At 32.1% G+C, this 16,748-nt stretch overlaps 1 protein-coding gene and 1 long non-coding RNA gene across 3 annotated transcripts; both read left to right on the forward strand.

Moving 5' to 3' along the window:
• Window positions 1-1,030: 1,030 nt before the first annotated feature.
• On the forward strand, window positions 1,031-4,015 carry LOC130015334 (uncharacterized). The gene is made up of 3 exons (XR_008790407.1): window positions 1,031-2,859; window positions 3,549-3,635; window positions 3,756-4,015. It is a non-coding gene; the product is annotated as an uncharacterized LOC130015334 (long non-coding RNA).
• Window positions 4,016-9,292: 5,277 nt separating this feature from the next.
• LOC126665315 (aspartic proteinase A1) lies at window positions 9,293-13,654 on the forward strand. 2 transcript variants are annotated; one of them, XM_050358075.2, is made up of 14 exons: window positions 9,293-9,377; window positions 9,472-9,830; window positions 9,916-9,976; window positions 10,213-10,307; window positions 10,394-10,506; window positions 10,582-10,750; window positions 10,849-10,888; window positions 10,979-11,043; window positions 11,563-11,676; window positions 11,829-11,893; window positions 11,982-12,138; window positions 12,238-12,357; window positions 12,859-12,947; window positions 13,035-13,278. In XM_050358075.2, exons 2-14 carry the CDS (start codon window positions 9,480-9,482, stop codon window positions 13,117-13,119), a joined length of 1,524 nt encoding a protein of 507 aa, XP_050214032.1. In that variant the 5' UTR covers window positions 9,293-9,377; window positions 9,472-9,479; the 3' UTR covers window positions 13,120-13,278. The 2 variants fall into 2 exon arrangements, with proteins under 2 accessions (XP_050214032.1, XP_050214036.1); XM_050358079.2 differs by lacking the exons at window positions 9,293-9,377; window positions 12,859-12,947; window positions 13,035-13,278 and adding an exon at window positions 13,493-13,654.
• Window positions 13,655-16,748: the final 3,094 nt, after the last annotated feature.

Consider the following 16,748-nt stretch of genomic DNA (forward strand, 5'->3'; position numbering starts at 1 on the left):
TTTAAGCTTATTTGGTTTTTGAACTGTTTTGCTTTTTTATCTTGATTTATTATTAGTTATGTTGACCATGGTTGATCTTTGATATCTACACCTCCCAAATTATCTCTTTTTGATGCTAGACAAAAAAGGGGAGTAGATATGGCCTGTCCTAATCTTGATTTTTTTTTGAATGCTATTCTTGATATTTTACAGGAAGCTAATTTTGCCTTCGTTTAATTATTACTCGATCTACTGCAAGTTCTCTATCTTATTCAAAATTGCTGACTGACTTTGAACATTTTATGCTTCACTTTGCTATTTATATATGTTCAAGATTATCTAATCAAGTATGCAGCAAATTGGTTCAAGAAACTGATTAAAGAAAATAAATTAGATTGGCACAAATTCAGGGGGAGCCGATTTGGCTAACAGTCAAGCTAATTTTTTAAAATTTTCTTTTATTCTGCATTTTCTGCATATTGCATTCATAGTAAGCTTTACTTATCTGGCATTACTTTTCAAAGTTTTGTCATCATCAAAAAGGGGGAGATTGTCGGCTAAAGGTTACCCCTAATTTTGATGATTCACAACTTTGATTAAGTACATTTAATATTCTGCTTCTTAGTATTCTTGAGAATTGTTGAAGCTAATCTGGAAGATAGCAAAGTCAATTTCTAATCAGAAGGCTTTGGAATTAAAGAACCCAATCCAAAAGATGAACCAAGTTGGGCCGTTAGTTAATACTGAATAGGTCTTTTTGTAAGGGTATGTGGGTTTAATAAATTTCAAAGTTTGAAGCCCAAAATGTTTTACATGCATCTATAACATTCTTGTTTAAATTCTGTTTGAGGGCATTTTTGTAAAACCTGCTGACATCAGCTTGATTGTCTTGTAGTCTGCACACGTGCAGAAAAGGACAAGCTGATTGTACTGGAGAGAGAAACTATTTTTAGCAAAAATTGAATAACGGTTTTCTCACATGACTTCTTTTCCTTTACTCTTTCTAATTGTTTCTAGAAGGTTTTGACACTTCTAATTGTTTCTAGAAGGTTTTGGCTTGTCTTGTAGCCCAACAAATTTGGATAGAAAGGAATCTTTTTGAGAAAATATCTTAGGGCCATTTTGGACCATTTGTTTTATAAATAATACATCTTCTTCTCCATCTTTTTTCAAGAGAGATTTTTCTGAGAAAAACTCCTTCTAGTGAGAGAAAGCTTTTCATGCATTACTCCATCTTTTAATCACTATATTTCTGAGCTTCATTCGTTGGTGTTTCTTAAACTCAAATACCTATTAGCTTATATGTTTTTGAGGGTTTTTATACACCGAAAAGAACAAACTGTTGTTGAAAGGTTTTATAAACGCTTAGGTGATAAGTTTACTGGTTGTAGAGTTTCTGGATCTTGGGAAAACCAGGGGAGGGAAATCAGGCTGAAAAGGGTAGTTTTTAGTGCTGTATTTTCAAGGATTTTGTTTCTAGCCAGGAATAGAAACTGATAGTGGAATACTCAAGGTGGGGATATCTTGGGGAGTGGATGTAAGCGGGTGATGAACCACTATAAATCTCTGTGTCATTTATTTTCCAGCACTTTACTTATTCTGCCGATTAGCTTATACTATGTTAGTATTAACTTCACATTTTTGGAATACGTTAAAGTAATTTTCGTTAGTGTATTTTTTGAAAAGCTCAATTCACCCCCCCCCCCCCCCTCTTGAGCAGCCTTGCAGGACCAACAAATATGTTAATATAGTGTTATTCATATGATAATCAGACACTGTTTTTTTAGTAAAAAATCAATTTTCTCTGCAGTGTTATGATACGTACATGATAATGCAGTGATGATACTCATATGATAATCAGAAGCTGTTTTTTTTTTTTGCAGAAAATCGTTTTTAATACAGATTTTTAGATTTAGAATTGGGAAAATTCAAGAGTAATTTATTTAGATATGAAAGTTAAAAAAATCGTATTAATCACCACGAGTTGAGGAAAATCGCTAAAATCAAATATGAAAAACGGCAGAGCGACGACGGGATGATGGCGGAATGACGACGGAGCGATGAATTAACGATGAAGAAGAAGAGAATAAAAATGAAGAAGAAATAAAGCAAAAGAAGAAGAAAAAAATGAAGAAAAAATGGTGGGAAAAAGAACAGAGAAGAAGAAAACTAATGGAGAAGAAAAAAAAAAGAGAGAAAAAAAGGAAAAAAGTGACAGTTGTCACTTATGAATCACTAATAATATAGTTAGAGTAAAATAATAATAATGAATAGGTATAATTATAATATAAATAGGTGTTAGAGTAAAAAAGTAAATATATTAAAATAGTGAGATATTTTCTCAATCTTTTTTCTGTTCAGGTAGGAAATCATATTATTTTCAAAAAGAGAGTATTTTTTATAATTTTCTCCTTATTTGATGCATAGTAGAAAGGGAATGAAATTCGGGTTTTTTACACAAATCCCCTAAAAGTGCTATGGTGTTTCACTTTTCCCTCACCATTTTGATTTTGGCAAAAATCTCCCCAAAAAAAATAAAAGTTTTCAAGAATCCCTCATAAACTAAAATAGACTGAATAATAGAGAAAGCTGGACAATAATGTCCTTATAGAAGAAACACGTGAACAACAAACAACAATTTCTTTTCAAATCAACTACCACAAAATTCTCTCATCTTCAACCTACTAACATTGCCGCCATTGATGAACATTTTTCGTCCTTCACCTGAGCTTTTTCGCCATTGAAAGTGAGCTTTTCATTCATTGACAGTGAGCTTTTTCGCCATTGACAGTGTACTTTTCAGCCATTGAAAATGAGCTTTTCCTTCCTTCAACTATAAAAGAATTATTACAATAGAGATAATCAATTACTCAAGAACAGGTAAGTTATATACAATTAGCTGTTGTAATTTATCAATTAGAAACATGTAAAAAATCAACATTATACAATATAATTTATGAGCTGATTATACATTTGTTGATTTTCAATTTAATTTCAAAAGGACCAAATCCTGAAATTAGTAAAATTGATATCCAAAATAAGCTTGATTTGAAGTTCTTTACGTTTTAATGTTTATTTTCAGATTCAAATAGCTTTTAATGAGCGAAGCTTTAACTGATTTTAGATAGATTTACAAATAATTTTTAAAAATCAAGTTAATTTAAGGTTATAAAGATTTCAGATCATCAAATTTTTAGATTGATTCAAAATTAATACAATGAATCTGAATTTCAATAAATCCATATTCTGAATTACATTATAAATTGTTGTACTCTTACCTCTGAATTTCAATTTCTTCAAAGAACCTAATATTTGGCTCTTTCAAAATGCATATGAATTGTTGTAGGCTTAGCTCTGTTGTTGACATGGAAGAATTCCTTCTTTCTGGTAAAGCCATGTTGTTAGGAAATAGGGATCTTTTCTTTTGAGAGGTTCAATTAACATAATCAATGTTGATTTTATTCATTCGAGGACATGAGCAACCCTCAGTCATATGCATTAAATTGTAGTGTCAAAAAAAGGTCAGTATAGTGTTATTTATTCCGTTGGAGGAAATTTTGTTTCGGCAGACGTTACGAATACGGCAATTCGGTTTGCTCGACCTTACAGCAATTCGCGAAGGTACGATTGGTGTCCATTGAAGAGAAGCTTTTTGCGTAAGTGAAGAAGAATATGAGCAATCGATCTTAATTTTGTTGTTTCAGCTGATTATAAACCTATAAATCAATTAGTTGTTTATATTAATTTTCTTCTATCTTAATTTTATCAATTTTCAGAAGTAATCTAAATTTTGCAACGAGACTAAAGACGGAGACCCGATGGTTGAGTTACTCAATGGTGTTCATACTAAAGATGGAAACCCGGTGTTCCAAAGTAATGAGAAAGAAGTGACTCTTTAAGAAGATCTAGAGGTTTATCTAATCATTGCAAACCCGAATAGAAGCAACAAGAAGATCAATCAATCAATGGGATAGATCCTATTTAGCTTTGTCGAAATTGTATCATTTATAGATGGAAGTTAAAATTGTAAGAAATGTATCAATTGTTCTATCTATGTTTTGAAATTGATGTTTCAGTGGAATTAACAAGAGTCGCTAAATTGAATTAAGATAGTTCAGTTGATATAGGTTCATATCAGGTTCACATCAGGTTGATTATCGGTTTTATGGGCTATCAAATACTTTTGACTTAAAAGAGATATTCAGTGGGTATATTACAATAAATGTCAAAATTCTCTTTATATAAAATTTCATTTAAGATTGTAAAGAGAAGTAAAATAAATTTGATTAAAAATTGAATTAAAGTAGTGCAGTTGATATAGGTTCACATCAGGTTGATTTTTGGTTTTGTAGTCTGTCAAATATATTTCACTTAAAAGAGATATTCAATTTGTGATTACACTAAATCTCAAAATTCTCTCTATATAAATATCATTCAAGATTATAAATAACAGCAAGACAATTTTTATTAAAAATTGAATTAAAATAGTTAAATTGATATCCGGTTCACATCAGGTTGATTTTCGGTTTTATAAACTGTCAAATATATTTCACTTAAAAGATATATTTCACTTAAAGGTATATTCAATTTGTGATTACACTAAATCTCAAAATTCGCTTTATATAAAAAGTCATTTAAAATTATAAAGAATAACAAGACTAATTTTATTAAAAAATGAATTAAGATAGTTCAGTTGATATGGGTTCACATTCAGTTCATATCAAGTTGATTTTTGGTTTTATAGACTGTCAAATATATTTCATTTAAAAGAGATATTCAACTTGTGATTACACTAAATCTCAAAATTCTCTCTATATAAAATGTGATTTAAGATTGTAAAGAGCTGCAAGACAAATTTTATTAAAAAATTGAATTAGAATAGTTCAGTTGATAGGTTCACATCAGGTTCACATCAGGTTTATCTTTAGTTTTATAGACTGCCAAATACATTTCAATTAAAAGAGATGTTCAATTCTAATAATAGATTATATCTCAAAATTCTCTTTATATAAAGTGTCAGATAAAATGTTAAAAGCAGTAAGAAAAAATAAATTAAAAATTGATTACATTGGGTTGATTTTTGGTTTTATAGTCTGTCAAATACATTTTACTTAAAAGAGATATTCAATTTGTATATTACACTAAATATCAAAATTCTATCTATAATAAAATGTCGTTTAAGATTCTAAAGAGAAACAGGACAAATTTTATTTAAAATTGAATTAAGGTGATTCAGTTGATATAAGTTCACATCAGGTTCACATATGGTTTATCTTTGGTTTTATAGACGGTCAAATACATTTCAATTAAAAGAGTTATTCAATTTTTATAATAGATTATATATCAAGATTCTCTCCATATAAATGTCAGAAAAGATTGTAAAGAATAGTAAGACAAATTTAATTAAAAATTGAATTAAGGTCATATTAGGTTCACATCAGGTTGATTTTCGGTTTGATATCATCTTCAAGGAAATCTCTATATCCTAGTTTAAACACAGAAAGTCCGTGATCACAGCCGCCCACACGTAGTCCAGAATGAGATTGATAAACTCTTTTAGAATGATCAGTTGAATTCACATCTTCCCTTACTTCAACAATTTTACAATTTTGCGAATATCACCCATCAAATACAACTACTCAAAATTCGCCTCAAATTATTAAAAATTCATTAAATGAACGAGTTCCATATCATCTGAAATTTTAAAACAAAATCCCCATTATTATTATAATCTTGAAGCAAAAGTAGAACATGTATAATATACATAAATTATGAAAAGGATTAAAACTTGAATCGAAAAGAGTACAAATTTAGCAGCTTATAAATCAACCAACCTCAAATGCTATGTTTTAAATCAGAATTTTCAAAAAGTAAAGTGATGTTGGTAGAGCATATGGCTATTAAACTCTGAGCAATGAATCATTGAGCCAGATGGTTATTAAAATCTGAGAAATGAATCATTGAGCCAAGGAATCAAATAATGAAAAGAAAAACAACTCTAACAAAAAGCAAAACCAAATTTTAAAAAGCAAAATCATAAAAAAAGCAACACACATATACAGAGAGAGTGAGAAAAGAGAAATGCAAATAGAATTTCAAACTATAAACTGTATTCCAAAGAATCATAATGAACAACAAGTTTAAAATAAGCCAACTAAAAACAAAGATTAAAATTAAAATAAACAAAACCCAAATGCAGAACACATCAAAAAATACTTGAAGGAAGAAGAAGAGATTGATGAGAAAATCATAAGATTTGGGATTTGAAAACAGACCAAAACCTAGGCAAACTTAGGCCAAAAAGAGGAAGAAAGAGGGAAAAGAGGTGGCAGTGTGAGTTATTTAAAGATTTTTGTCGCCAACACTGGTTTTATCTTCAACACCATACTGCCACAAACAGTGCCACAACCACCGTCATCACAGTTACATCAGTTGTTTGGGGAGAAACCATTATTTTCACAGAGGGAAATCTTTTAGTCTAGTTATACGCCTTCGATTCGTGCTTGGATAGATTCAGAAAAATCTTCAGATCTCCACCATCGCCGCATCGCGGAGCAGCGAGGGAGCGAGTCGCATCGGCGGTCCAGCTACCGACACCGAAAGTCCGGCCACCGGCAGTCCGACCGGCCATAAATAAACCAACCCGATACATTTACTCGGTGGTAGAAGTTGTGGGTGTTGGAGAAGAGAAAGTAAGGGTAAAATAGGACTAGAAATATAATGAGGTATAGATGCAAACTGATTTTAAAAAAAGAGAGATTTTTGCAAAAAAATATTTTCTGAGTCACTAACATAAACTTTTCAAATTTTGGGGTATATGGTGACATTTTCTCATGAAATTCCAAGAAAGAGAAGTGGGCTTCAAAAATAAACAACACTGAGCTTATTGCAGCTCTTGTTTTCTTTAGGGTGGGCCTGTTAGGTTCTCTTGCCACTCAAAACAGGCTTTGGTACAAGGAATCTCATGAATATACTTATGGCCCACTATACTCCAGAGTTAAGTTCAATCTTGTCTTCGCACAACTATAAAGAGGAAACTGCAGACTCTCTGATTCACTTTTTTAAAGTTTATATTTCCATGCACATATAATTTTCATATACAAGAAATTTAATTTTTTTAACAAATGTTAATTTAAAGTCACTTCTATATGAATTTGATATAAACACGCAATCATTTTTTTGTTGATGCAAAGTTAATTTTGTTTTTTTTTTACAATTATAAGAAATGAGAAAATAAAACATGACACTCTCACTTCGAATTATAATTTCTCTACGATTACATTTATGGAAGAAAAATTATTCTTCTTTTAATTTGTGACATATAAATATAAATTGTAACTTTCAAAAATAAATTTACATGAAAAAAGTTTCATAAATATAACTATAAATGATTGAAAATGGAGAAATTTGTATAAACAATTCTACTATTAGATAATTATTATTGCTTAGATTCTGAGTTGAACCAAATTTTAGTAGTTTTTAAATTAATAGTAGTTCTTAAAGTTGTATATAAACTATTTTATATATTTACATATTGGCAAACAGTTATTTTTAATATTTTAAATAATTCATAAAAAATATTTTTCTTTATAAAAGTGTTTTTCCAAATTCTAACAGCAAACACACCATCAGTCTATTTACATCCACAAATGAATTTGGCGTGAAGATTCCTCCCTTCATCATTTTCATGCATCTACAAACAACCACCGAAAAAGATTAAACGTACTTATATAATCTTTATTTAACTGGAGTCGAAGTTGTTGGCATCCACTATACATTTGGAAGGCACTATTAACAATTTTCCAATTGTAGTAATTAATAATTAAAGGATTATACTGCAAAATACAACACTTAGGCTGCATTTATGAAAAACAAATGACTTAGGTTGATGTTGTATTTGGAATTTACGTCCTAATCCTACACTTAATTAGACCCATAAACCATGATTTAATTATGAAATTAGCATGGTGTGATAACTTAGAATTTTTTGATCCTCACAACCATTACTTGTACTCAACTAAGTATCAATTAGTCTAGCTGGCTTGTGCTTGCTTGTCGGCAACAAATCACATTATCATTCATAGTCACTCGCGTGTACAATACAATAGGCCTATCTAATTATATATAACATAGTATAAATTACTAACGGATTGATGAATTGGTAAACGGCTTGATATCGCTTAAACAACCGGGTTCAAATCTTGTGAATGCAGAAAATTCCTGCTGGCAAACTCACCCACCATGCCAGATGTGCGACATGGGTCAGATCCGGATTAATCAGGGCGAAGCTCTGGAAATCGGATGAGCAACCAAAAAAATTATATAACATACTATAAATTAGCATAATTGTATTAGACTTTCATAAAAAGAGCTTTACACTAAAGTTTAAACTAATCAGCACTTAATATATCAAGATCTCTAAGAAAAATAACACATTAATTAATAATTACAATGGCCCATTGAAAATGCAAAATTACCATTGGATTTATTCAAACAGAAGACGGTATTTGAATCGAACGGCAGATGGTGCGAGTGCGAAGTAGTAGTAATCTGTACACCAACACATTATAATAGAGAGCTTACGTGGCTAAAAAGGTCAGGAAACTTCAAAGATGAGTCAAGTCTAAGGTGTGGTCTGGCGTGACAAAATTGCATGCTTTACTGACACGTAAGCCTTTTTGGTTCAGTTACAATCCCAATCACGAAACCCATGTTTATCACTTCCATCGACGGTTCTGATTAACCCATATACAAGCAGGATGTAAACGAGTCGAGATAGCTCGCGAGCTATTCGGAAAAAACGCTCAAATACTCAAAATCGACTCATATCAAATTGAAGTCGAGTTCGAGCTAATTAAATTAATTATTAAGTCAAATTCAAACTTTAAAATACTTGATTCAATAAACTCACGCACTAGTTAAATTTTAGTTAATTTATATTTTTAATACTTCATTTTTATAATAATATTTTTTTTATGTTAGAATTTAATTTTGAAATAATTAAATCGAATTGAGTTTGAGTTTTAGATTTTCAAACCAAATCCGATATGTAAAAAGTGAAACTCGATTGAATTTCAAATTGAATTTTGAGTTTCAAATTTTAGATAAGTGTTTTGACTGACCGGACTCGATACGACGTGATCACACCATTAGGATAGGAATCACCTATTCGGACAAACCAAAACTGAGAACGTCATGATTCCAAAAATAGATCAACAATTAGGATTAGATGGGCAACCAGTTAAAGGTTTTAGGAAAAGTAAAATAAAAAAAGTAGGATTGTCCGGTGAGGTGAGGTGGCTGGGCCATGTGGGTCTAACAAGGTACGTGCTGTGAGCACTATCTATATATTGTTTAACTCATACTCATAGTTTTTCACGTCTTTCAACACTCCCCTAGTAATGCTCTCATTTCATGTTTCTTCTAAATTCTAATTCATCTGGTTTTTTATCATTCGAATTTAATAGTTTATTACCATCTTCCAACTTGTAGGTTAAAACATGTGGATCAACAACAAATCACTAGCACTGTCTCTGTTTCTCGCCACCCTGCTGTTTTCTTGTGCCTCCTCTGTATCCGATGAAAAGTTGGTGAGAATTGGATTGAAGAAGAAGAAATTTGACCAAGATGATCGCTTTGCTGCTCGGCTTGAGTCTAAAAGTGCAGAGGCTATGAGAAGGTATGGCCTCCGTGGTAACCTTGAGGATACTGACATTGTTGCACTCAAGAATTATATGGATGCTCAGTACTATGGTGAGATTGGCGTCGGCACTCCTCCTCAGAAATTCACTGTCATTTTTGACACTGGTAGCTCCAATTTATGGGTGCCATCGTCCAAGTGCTACACGTCTGTGAGTGTTCTGTTTTTATTGTTCAAGTTGGTGTGTTTCAAGTGAACTTTTTTGGTTGAAAAGAGATTTAAATATGACTATGTAGGTTGCTTGTTACTTCCATTCCAAGTACAAGTCGAGCCAATCAAGCACCTACAAGAATAATGGTAGGTTTTCATCTTGGCTTGTTGATTTTATGTTTATTTTCTATGTTCAGTAGAAATATTTATCTATTGATTTATGCTCACATAAAAGTAGTATAGGAGGTTTTCACAACATTTCTTGCATAATTCCAGGCCCTTTTGATATAGTAATTTTAGTCCAGTTTGCTTCTTACTCACGTTAGATGTGTGGCTGAACAATTTGAAAATTGAAACTTGTTTGGTATGACTTAACCGTATAGGAACATCCGCTGAAATTCACTACGGCAGTGGAGCTATTGCTGGTTTCTTTAGTTCTGACAGTGTTGAAGTTGGCAGCTTGGTTGTAAAAGATCAGGTATTTTTTATTCTATCACTTCTTATTTGCATTTGACCTTTTAGTTCTCATATTGTAGCCTGTATGAACTTGGGTAAACTTTGCAGGATTTTATTGAGGCAACCAAGGAGCCTGGTGTCACATTTATGGTGGCTAAGTTCGATGGCATCTTAGGGCTTGGCTTTCAAGAAATTTCAGTTGGAAACGCTGTGCCAGTATGGTATGTGTTTTGCTATCATTTTAATTCTTCGTCTAAGTTGTTCTTGATGTTTAATTTTGCCTGCTTGTCTTACAGGTACAATATGATTAGTCAGGGGCTGATCAAGGAACCAGCATTTTCATTTTGGCTTAACCGCAAGACGGAAGAGGAGGAGGGTGGCGAGATTGTGTTTGGTGGGGTTGATCCAAGTCATTTCAAGGGCAAGCACACATATGTTCCTGTGCAACAGAAAGGATATTGGCAGGTTGGCTAGTTTTTAGTATTTTTTTTAATTGAAGTAAGAAGTGAATCTTAGTTCAAAAAATTGTTTCCTTATCTGATGTGATTATGCTTTTTTGATAGTTTAAAATGGGTGATGTTCTCATTGGTGGTAAACCAACTGGTAAGTCTTGTCTGTTAATAAGCACAAAGCTCTTCACATTAATTATGCCACACAACACATACATTAACAAATTGTCTCACTGCTATACAGAATATTGTGCTGGAGGCTGCTCGGCAATTGCAGACTCTGGAACTTCCCTGTTGGCTGGCCCAACGGTAAGAACAAATTCTTAACTCTATTCAGCTTACTAGCTAGGTTTATAAGCTAGTCACCCAACTAGTATTTACATATTTTTGCCCCTAATCAAAACCAGAACATGGCACATGGATGGTCCAGGAACTTAGAAGAAATCAAGAAATTAATATGAAATTAGATTACCATGATATTTCCTACAATTTCATAAGTTCAAAATGATCTGCCCATTCCCTTGTCTTTTGGCCCTTCTAACTGTATCACTCATGTGCATTGTGATTATAAATGTGGAGAAACCTGTGTGTTTTGTTGCTTAAGTTCCTAATGAGTAATAACCTTTTACATCTTTGTGGCTTCTGCTCTGTTTTCAATTCTGACATTCAACTTGGTATTCTCTTCTAGACTCTGACATGAGCACAACTTTGAAAATTTGAATTCTAATATTCAACCATCTGAAACTGTTCTTTGGCGTAGGTTCATTGTTATTACCAATTATGCCTAAGCTTAAAATATATTGGTTGCTTGACACTCTTCATTTGCAGACCATAATTACTTCGATAAATAAAGCTATTGGAGCCGCTGGAATAGTTAACCAGGAATGCAAGAATGTTGTTGCCCAATATGGACAAACCATCATGGATTTGCTCATAGCTCAGGTGAAAATTATGCTTATACCTATTGACATTCTTTTTATATTCCTCAAGGACCGCCTCCTCCATCACAAAACCACACACTACCAAAGAAGTTGGTAAATGATTGACAGGATGTGGGCTTCGGGTTGGCTTAATGGTTTTGCTCATATTGACAGGCTCAACCAAAGAAAATCTGTTCACAGATTGGACTGTGCACATTTGATGGAACTCGCGGAGTTAGGTCAGTCTGTAATGTAAATGTTTTAGTTACTTCTCTTTGTGCTGGTAGTAGTTTAGTTTGTTACATGTTTATTACTTTGCTTAAATAGCATGGGCATTCAGAGTGTGGTGAATGAGAGGAATGACAAGTCATCTGGTGGTGTTAATGATGCGATGTGCTCTGCGTGTGAGATGACAGTTGTTTGGATGCAGAGCCAGTTAAGGCAGAATCAAACGCAAGATTATGTATTGAACTATGTGAACGAGGTGAAATTCATACGCAGCTGACATTTAATAATTAAGCCATTGTTGTAGAACAATTGCTGAATAGACTCACATACTGATAGCATTACTATTTTCTTGCAGCTATGTGATCGAATCCCAAATCCAGTGGGACAATCAGCTGTTGATTGTGGAAGTATCTCATCAATGCCTACCATTTCCTTCACTATAGGAGGACAAGTTTTTGATCTTTCTCCAAAGGAGGTTTGTTATTTAACTTTTCATAATGATAATTATCGGGATTCAAAGAACTCATAACAAGATAAATGATGAGAAGGAAATATAGGAGTTATCATAGTTAAATATTTAAATGAAGAACAAAAAATGTGAAAACTCTTGTTTCCGTGTCTTCTTTCCTTAGTTTCATTTGCTTGAAACTATTTGTATGGATGCATTTGTGCACATGCTGGTTCATTTGCAACGTCCGGAAGATGAGATGATGGTATTAATCGACTACCATAGGATATTTGTGATTTGTCGTACCATTTGAATTTCTAAAATGGTAGTTTTAAGGGGTCCTTTACATGCTAGTCTTTTTTGTATACATACATATATATATATATATATATATATATATATATATATCTATATACACACATATATATATCTATACACACACATATATATATGTATATAAATCTGAAAGTGTAGTATAGATAAAGTTGCATCTTAATTGATCAATTGCACTTGTGGCTTTGTGAGCAGTATATACTGAAGATAGGTGAAGGTTCGCAGGCTCAGTGCATCAGTGGCTTTACCGCATTGGATGTACCTCCTCCTCGTGGACCTCTATGGTAATATACCCTTGTTCATCGTTGTCAATGATGATCCACAAGTTGTATATTCTTATAAGTTTTAACTAATTGATGTAATGTTTTCAGGATATTGGGAGATATTTTCATGGGACGGTACCACACAGTCTTCGACTATGGAAATCTGAGAGTTGGATTTGCAGAGGCAGCATAAGGGGTGTTTAAAATGCTTCATTTCTTGTAATTAATATAGTATGCATCAATGATGGAATTAGTGTTGAATTATAGTGTGTTGGCCTAAGCTTAAAATAAAATGTTTGGTTGTAAAATTAGTGTGTTGTCAATTTTATCAAATTTTAATTCGTTATAGATATGAAGTCAATCTTAATTGTCTCAAGTTTTTGATCGTTCCTCAAAGGAGGTTTGTTATATAACTTTTTGTATTGATAATTATAGGGATTTGAAGAAGTCTAGCAAAACATGCGATGAAAAAGAAAATATGTGAGTCTGTATATATATATGTAACATAAAGTGCGGCGTAGATTGAGTTGCATCTTAATTGACTGCACTTATAGCTGTGCGAGCAGTATATACTGAAGATAGGTGAAGGTTCGCAAGCTCAGTGCATCAGCGGGTTCACTGCATTGGATGTACCTCCTCCTTGCGGACCTCTTTGCCCTTATTCGTTGCTGTCAATTATCCGCAAGTCGTGTATGGTTCTAAACTGTAAGTAATGCATGTAATGTTTTCAGGATATTGGGAGATATATGGGACGGTATCACACAATTTGACTACGGAGTTCTGAGAGTTGGATTCTCAGAGGCGGCATAAGGGATGTTTAAAATGCTTCTTAATTTGTTGTCGCATGCATCAATGTGTTGTTATTTTCTCCAATAAATTTTGAATTGTAGTCATTGTATTGTAGGGTTTTTGACGGATTTGTAAGAAATTCCACATTTGTGCCTCTTTGAAAAAATATTTCAATTTAGTGTCTGGGACCACGCAATCCGCAGTCTTAAATAGCGGATTGTGTGGCAATCCGCAATCCTTGATTGTGGATTGCCCTTAAGATGTAGTTAAGGCAACTCGCAATCAAGGATTGCAGATTGCCCCTTTCCCGTGTGGTATCAGATTGCATTCTCTGTAATATGGTTTTTATTACAATTAATATGGCTTTTATTGCAATTATAGCATTAGAACCTACTATTATGGAGAGTTTCGGTCGCTGGTTCGTCTGGCTCGATAGCTCTTTATGAATTAGCAGTTCTTTTCAAGGATAATTAGCAAAATACCTAATAAAAGAAAATATTAGCATTTCTTAATCATATTTTTTCACTTGATTTTCCTACTCCAGTGTGTTTACTATTCTTCTTCTTCTTCTTCTTTCACTTCATCCAAATAAAATAACTAACAATTCAACAAATAAATTCAAAATTTTCAGCTCATAATAATTAAATAGATTGATTTTTCTAATTCTATCATCACTTTTTTAAAAATTTATTGAGTTTCAAATTTAATTTTCAATCCGCTCGAATTTTTAATTCGTAATCAAATCGCTTCATTTCACCTGGAATTCAAATCCAACGATCATAACTTTTTCCAAAACAAAGAAAACTGTAAATTTTTAATTTATTTGTTCTCATTGAAAATCTATTAAAAACGGTTTCAAACAGTTTTAAACACAGTTTCAAATGCAGTTTCAAACAATTGCTAAAGCACCTATATATTGCTATCATTTAAATAAAATTATACAACAATTTCAAACAGTTTACAAGGGTTTCAAACAGTTTTTTAAATAAAACAGCATTATGCACAATTGATGGATTTCCAGACGATTCATCTATCTAATTTTTGAGAAGCAGCACCTTAAGGAGTACCAATAGGGGTGGGCAAAAAAACCGGTCAAACCGTAAAACCGAACCGAAACCGTAAAACCGAACCGGAAAATATGGTTAACCGGTCCAAGAGTTTAGGTTTAGATTTTGATTTTTGATTTTTATGGTTAATGGTTTAGGTTTAGTTTTTGGAATTTTAAAAACCGTGGTTAACCTGTTAACCGGTTTATAAATAATATATATTTTATAAATTATACATACATTATATATATATGTTTTTAATTATTCAAATAAAATATATTTTATAATCTACACATATAAAAATTATAAACATTAAAAATATTTTAAAAATATTTTTACTTATCAATATTTTTTTATTTTAGGATAGGAGTATATATATATATATATATATATATATATGTATTGAAAGAACTTTATTTTTCTTAATAAAATATTTATATACCTAATTGAAATAGGAATAAATAAAATTTACATTTTAATAATATAATCAAATGAAAATTAAATTTTAATTATTAGACTATATTTAAAATTTTATCTATAAATTTTATTTTTTTTATATCTAATTTTTTTAATGATTACATGATTAAAAACCGCAAAACCGCAAAACCGAACCGTTTTAAATGGTTAACCGATTTAATGGTTAACCATTTAAAATTTTAGGTTTAGGTTTTTAATTTTAAAAACCGAACTACTATGAACTGGTTTACATATTACCCTCGTGGACCGGTTAACCGGTCCATGCCCACCCCTAGTACCAGACAGGTTGTTAGGGAGGTAGAGTAAGGAGAGGAGGTAGATACAAATATTGAAAAAGAGAAGCGAGAGAAGGGAGAGATAAATTTTGATGAGATTTAGTTATTTTGTTTATATTTAACCTCAATTGAGGGGCTTTATTTTTGGTTCAAAGCTACACATTTAAAGATAGAGGTACTTGAAGTAAGGATGTTTTTTTAAAAAGAAAAATGAAGCAAGTTGCGGTGCTGAATATTTGTGTTTATGCAATTAGGCACGGACAAGCCCGTGTGGCCGCCTGGCTCCTCTAGAAAGTCACCAAGGACAGTTGACCTTGTCCGTTCCGTCCTTTCCCTTTTCACTTTTTTGTTTCTCTCATATTTAGTTTTTTTTTTCAATTTTTTGGGTTAAATGAGTAGTTTAACTCCTATTTAAAATCATAAGCACATTTTTACCCTTTTTTCTAAAATCTAAAACTAAATATTAATCAATAACATAAAATAAAACTGAATATTTTTACCCTTCTTGTCACCTGTCATACTCCTTAGCATGGAAACATTTCAATTAAAAATATACAATCTTTGCATCTACGTACAAAATGTGAGACTTGGTTTTTGTTATAATGAATTCCAGCCATTTTAATTTTGATCGTGATGCTTTTTTGTTTTTCTAGATGTCGTGCCCTTATTGTGGCGGCCGTTATTTTGCGTCTTTTGGAAGTTTTATGACCTACACCTTTCAGCTTAACATTTGCAAGGTATAGAAAAATTTATTAAATTTAAAATAATAGTATTTATAAATAACTTAAATACTTATTATCTTTGTTATCATAGGATTATGGTCCTCCGTTTTTGAAATTGATGGATAGATACCAGCATAAAATAAGGTTCGCAAATAGGTCATATTTGCATCTACATAGCATGACTACTAGAACTGTATCAACAGAAAAAATGTATATGAATTATGGATTCTGGTATCAATGGGATAGGTTTGGAGCATTAGTTGTGTTTTACACAAAACAGCTTCGTTAAAAAAATAATTTTTCTCAGATTGTTAGGAATCAGGATTGTTGACGCTGAGCATCCACCATTTTGGACAGTTGATGGGTTTCCAGACGATTCATCTATCGTGTTTTTAAAAAGCAGCACCTTAAGGAGTATCGGACATGTTGTCAGGGATGTAATGTAAGGAGAGGAGGGATAGACGAATATTGAAGAAGAGCAGGGAGAGAAGGGAGAGAAATTTTTTAACGAGA

The sequence above is a fragment of the Mercurialis annua genome, linkage group LG1-X (assembly GCF_937616625.2).
Source record: "Mercurialis annua linkage group LG1-X, ddMerAnnu1.2, whole genome shotgun sequence".
Taxonomy (NCBI): domain Eukaryota; kingdom Viridiplantae; phylum Streptophyta; class Magnoliopsida; order Malpighiales; family Euphorbiaceae; genus Mercurialis; species Mercurialis annua.